Raw genomic sequence first — 5,683 nt, 5'->3', positions numbered from 1 at the left:
TACTGAAAAAAGTTGTTTGAATAAAAGGCGAGCTCGTGAAGTAACAAATTCTTTAAAAACATTTTCTATACCGCGGTACACGTATTCATTATACATTATAAATAACTTATTAAATAACTCCAAATGGAAAATCAAGGAGACTCAAGCGGAGAATTCAATTGCCACAAGTGCAGCGAAAAGGATAACAGCCGTATGGTGCAATGTGACCAGTGCGACAAGTGGTACCATTTCGCCTGTGTCGGGGTTAACAGCGGAATAGAAGACGAGAGCTGGAATTGCGCCAAGTGCAATCCGCAAACTTCCACCGCAACTACGAGTGCTGCAGCTCCCTCGAACAAAGCACGCAGCGAAATGATACCAAGACCTAGTTCACATTTCTTGCAAGCAACATCCTCACCTACACAGGATGCACCGCCGTCCGGCTTAACGCCATGGAGCACAGCTGACGGTTACGCTGGGACAGCAACACATACGAGTGGTTCCAATCAATTGGTTACCACACCGCTGGACCTCACGGCATTAGCTTCCGCAGCCAATTTGCCAGTACCACCGCGCTTTGTGACAGCACCACATATTGCAGGACGTTCAAACTACGTGACAACAACAACCACTGCCTCACCTCAATACCTTCGTCTACATACCGAAACAGGAGACCGCCACGTGCCAAATGAAAAAGAGTTAGAGCTACGTCTAGCCATGTTAGAAGAAGAGAGGCAGATTAATCAAAGTTATCTGGAGAAAAAATATGATATTCTATCACATTCGCAAGGAACTTTGGCTACGAGTATTCATGGCACCGGCATGAGGACCGCCCCAACACCTGCGCAAATAGCAGCACGACAAGCCATTCCAAAGGAGCTTCCGCATTTCCATGGCCACCCGGAGGAATGGCCCCTGTTCATTAGTAGCCTTGAAACCAGCACAGAGATCGCAGGCTACTCAAATGCTGAGAATCTAATGCGTCTACAAGCGTGTTTAAAAGGTAAAGCCAGGGAAATGGTTCAGAGCAAGCTATTATTACCGGCAATGGTCCCGGAAATCATTCAAACTTTGCGTATGTGCTTCGGCAGGCCAGAGCTAATAATCGAGAATTTAATTGAAAAGGTGAAAAGGGTTCCACCTATAAAAGACAGACTAGATGGCCTCATAGACTTTGCGCTCTGCGTGCGCAACGTATACTCCACAATGGAATCCTGCCGCATGGGGGCTTATATGAATAACCCTACGCTGGTGAAAGACTTGGTGGACAAGTTGCCAAACAACCACAAGCTTGCTTGGGCTATGCATCCGAAAGGACAACACGAGCCAATAGTAAAAATATTTAGTGACTGGCTCTATGCACTTGCTGAAGCGGCGAGTCAAGTAGTCGGATACACTACTCCGAAAAGAGGCGGGATTGTCAACACGCACATGCAAACAACCAACGCACAACGAGATGTCACCTGTAGCCACTGTAATGCTGGTGGACACCGAGTGGCACAGTGCGAGGACTTTAGGAAGCTGAGTTCAAGTTGCAGATGGGATGTTGTCCGTGCGCTAAAGTTATGTCGCCAATGCCTTAACGCCCACCGACGCAGATGCTTCGTACCCAGGACCTGCGGAGTGGACGGCTGTAAAGCCAAACATCACCCGCTCCTGCACGCAAGTACGGCCCTGAACGCACAAAACAGCCCTGAGTACCCTAGCGCGACAGCCAGCGGTAGTGTTAACTCACATGACGACGCCAAGCGAAAGTCTTCTCCCTACTTTCGCATCTTGCCGGTTCGTATACATGGTAATGGAAACTATATTGATACATTTGCGTTTTTAGACGAAGGTTCATCAGTAACCCTCATCGAAGAAAAAATCTTCAAGCAACTCAACATGAGAGGTGTTCCCGATCCATTATGCCTTCGCTGGACTGGTGACAATACCCGTAATGAAGATGCATCCGTGAGAACTTCGTTAAAGATCAGTGGCATACAGCATAACAAAGCGTTTAACATTACTGGGGTGCACACCGTGAGCCATCTCGGCCTGCCAAGGCAAACTGTTGACATGGCGAAAATTACCAAGGATTACCCATATATAACCGGCCTGCCAATACAATCATACGTTAGCGCGAAGCCGACATTGCTCATTGGCTCCGACAATTGGCAAGTAGCCGTACCGCTCAAGATTCGAGAAGGCAGTTGGTGCCAACCGATAGCAACGAAAACTAGATTGGGTTGGGCTATACAAGGTCGTTGTGGCGGTTCATCGTCGAACGCGCGCTTAAACATACACACATGCGCGTGCAAAGCCGAAAATGAAAGACTGCACAAAATGGTTAAGGAGCACTTCCAATTAGATGACCCCAAACCAACGATGCTGCGCTCACCGGATGATCAAAAGGCACTAGCCATACTCGACTCAACGTGCAGAAAGATCAACAACAGGTACGAGGTTGGACTACTATGGCGACACGAGGAAATCAGCTTGCCCGACAGCTACGAAATGGCCTACAAACGCCTCGTGTGCCTCAACAACAAATTTCGCAAGGATCCGTCACTGAAGCTAGCTATGCAGAAGCATATCGACAACCTTTTGGCTAAGGGATACGCAAATAAGTTGAACACAGCTGAGCTAGTAGCACATAAAGGACGCGTGTGGTACATGCCAATATTCGTGACTTGCAACCCAAATAAACCCGGGAAAATGCGCCTAGTCTGGGACGCAGCAGCTAAAAGTAAAGGAGTAGCGCTTAACGACGCCGTTTTAGTCGGGCCCGACTTTTTGATTCCTTTAGTCGACATCTTATTGAAATTCCGTATCGGAAAGGTCGCCATCTGCGGCGATATCGCCGAAATGTTCCACCAAATTAATGTAACTAATAACGATATGCACGTGCAAAGGTTTCTTTGGCTGGACAACGAGGACGACATTAGCCAACCCAGCGTCTACGTCATGCGCGCCCTCACGTTCGGTATAAGCTGCGCTCCGTGCATCGCGCACTATGTGCGCGACAAAAACGCGAACACCTTCGTTCAACAATTTCCGGAAGCCGTCGATGCTATAACACGTTACCATTACGTTGACGACTTTATCTACAGCGGGGATAGCGAACAGGCTGTCATACAACTAGCAAAGACGGTAAAACATATACACGCCGCCGCCGGGTTTCATATTCGAAACTGGGCATCAAACTCAGCAGTGGTCTTAAAACATATGGAAGGCAGTTGCAATAGGACTCAAGAGCCATTGCAGTTGAATTCGAACGAAAAGATTCTAGGAGTATACTGGGATCCAAATAAAGACGTATTCAAATACGCGCTCAGGTTCACAAGACTAAAGCGAAACGTTGTAGCAGGCGACACCACACCAACAAAGCGCGAGATCCTTCAGGTCTTAATGTCCATTTTCGACCCTCTTGGTCTTCTATCTAACTATACCATAACACTAAAAATTTTACTCCAAGAAATATGGCGCTCAGGCTTAGATTGGGACGAAGAGATCGACGCCGCAATGGAGTCAAAATGGTGCCAGTGGAAGATCGCTCTATCAGCCATGGCCAAACTGGAAATACCCAGGTGCTACTCATTTCATCTTGATGTTGCTGAAGATGTTCAACTGCATACCTTCGCAGACGCCGGCGAATTTGGTTACGCAGCGGTATGCTACCTGCGCGTCAAAAGTGGCTCCCGTATCGACGTCTCTATCGTAGCTGCTAAATCAAAGGTGGCACCTCTGAACCCGGTATCAATCCCCCGTCTGGAACTTCAAGCAGCCGTACTGGGTGCGAGACTGGCTTCAAAGATACAAGGCATATCACGGCTACAAATAAAAAAGAGAATATTCTGGACGGATTCAACGACGGTACTGAAATGGCTCGGTATGGATCCCCGACAGTTCCGCCAATTCGTAATGTTTAGAGTTGCTGACATCTTAGAGCGAACGAATTTGAACCAGTGGAAATGGGTACCATCGCTTTTAAACCCTTCGGACCGGGCAACTAAGGTTGACTCTAAAACTGACGCAAGCCTTTGGTTTAATGGTCCCACATTCTTGCAATACGATGAAAGCAAGTGGCCCTACCGCGACGACCTGGGACCAGTCGACAACAGCGAAGTGAAAAATCACTTACTACATATCCGGAAGCTGGAACAGAAGAAACTCACTATCAACTTCGAATATTTTTCAAACTGGAGAAGGTTGTATCGTGCGCTGGCTAGATTCATTCTTTACATAGAAAAGGTCAAAGCAAAGTCTCGGTCCCGGGAACTTCCCAACAGGGTCACGTTTGAAATGGTTAAAGCAGCAAAAACGGCACTAATAACTCAGGCGCAGCTTAGCGAGTATGAAAACGATCTACTTAGCCTAAGAAGCGGTAAGAGTATTGAAAAAAGTAGTAAATTAAACGCGCTTGATGTATTTGTAGATGAGTTTGATGTCATACGTGTTCGAGGTCGGGCCGAATTCCTCGCAGCTCGCAGTGCTGTGGTTCTGCCGGGTAAACATCACGTCGCCTACCTTATAGTTAAAGACGCCCACGAAAGGTATCAACACATATCACACGAAACTGCAATAAACGAAATAAGAGGGAGATTCCATATACCGCGACTGCGTGTCCTGTACCGCATGGTACGTCGAATGTGTCAAACCTGCAAAAATAAATTCGCGGTACCTCGTCCTCCACAAATGGCTCCCTTACCTGCCGCTAGACTCGCAAGTTTCGAACGACCGTTTAGTTATGTTGGGATCGACTATTTTGGCCCAATGCTCGTCGCTGTAGGCAGGCATCGAGAAAAACGTTGGGGCGTAATCTTCACGTGCCTCACGGTTAGAGCCATCCACGTAGAGATCGCCTACAGCCTCGACACAAGCTCCTGCGTCTTGTGCCTACGCAACTTTATTTCACGACGCGGAGTACCGAGAGAAATCTACACCGATAACGGCACGAACTTCAAAGCGACCAACAATATCTTGCGTATCGAAGCGAATCAAGTAGACTACGCAACTATCCAGACCAAATTTGACAATATTAAGTGGAACTTCAACCCACCGGCGGCGCCTCATATGGGCGGAGCGTGGGAACGTCTTATAAGGTCGATCAAGACCGTGTTAAATGGAATGCATCCCGAGCACAACTTTAACGATGAAACCCTTCGTAGCGCTCTCTTAGAAGTTGAGTTCATGATCAACTCAAGACCGCTTACCTTCGTTACCATAGACGGGTGCGACGATGAAGCACTCACGCCGAACCACATATTAATGGGCTCATCCTCAGGCTACAAACCAATTGGAACCAGCGGAGACCTGCGTCAACGCTATCGTCAAACGCAACTTTATGTGGATAGGTTCTGGCAGAGATGGGTGCAAGAGTATCGGCCGATCCTAACGCGGAGATCCAAGTGGTTCGAGAAGCAACCCCCTTTAAAGGTTGGCGACGTAGTGGTAATTGTTGACGAATCTATGGCAAGAAACTGTTGGCCGAAAGGCATCATAGTAGACGTCGTCACAGCAAAAGATGGCCAGGTGAGGCGGGCAACCGTGAAAACAGCACGCGGAATTCTGGATCGACCCGCCATAAAACTAGCTGTCCTAGACGTCGGCAATCCGAAGAAGTAAGCTCGGCAAACTCGCTTACGAGGGAGGGAATGTTGCCGCCGTTCCTAGTGGGTACCCATACGTAAGATTTCTTAGTGGGTACATAGACATAAGCGGT

General features: G+C 48.0%; 1 protein-coding gene across 1 annotated transcript; it reads left to right on the top strand.

The window, feature by feature from the left end:
* The first annotated feature begins 123 nt into the window (after positions 1–123).
* On the top strand, positions 124–5,586 carry LOC118756444. The gene has a single exon (XM_036491207.1). It carries the CDS (start codon positions 124–126, stop codon positions 5,584–5,586), a length of 5,463 nt encoding a protein of 1,820 aa, XP_036347100.1.
* The last annotated feature ends 97 nt before the right edge of the window (positions 5,587–5,683 follow it).

This window comes from Rhagoletis pomonella, unplaced genomic scaffold (assembly GCF_013731165.1).
Source record: "Rhagoletis pomonella isolate Grant_MI unplaced genomic scaffold, Rhpom_1.0 Rhpom_scaffold_10331, whole genome shotgun sequence".
Taxonomy (NCBI): Eukaryota; Metazoa; Arthropoda; class Insecta; order Diptera; family Tephritidae; genus Rhagoletis; species Rhagoletis pomonella.
Note: the sequence above shows the minus strand (reverse complement) of the source record. Positions and strands in the feature narration are given on the sequence as shown.

What these genes read in the sequence shown, in the direction of transcription:
- LOC118756444 (XM_036491207.1), top strand. Translation starts at nt 124, where the DNA reads ATGGAAAATCAAGGAGACTCAAGCGGAGAATTCAATTGCCACAAGTGC.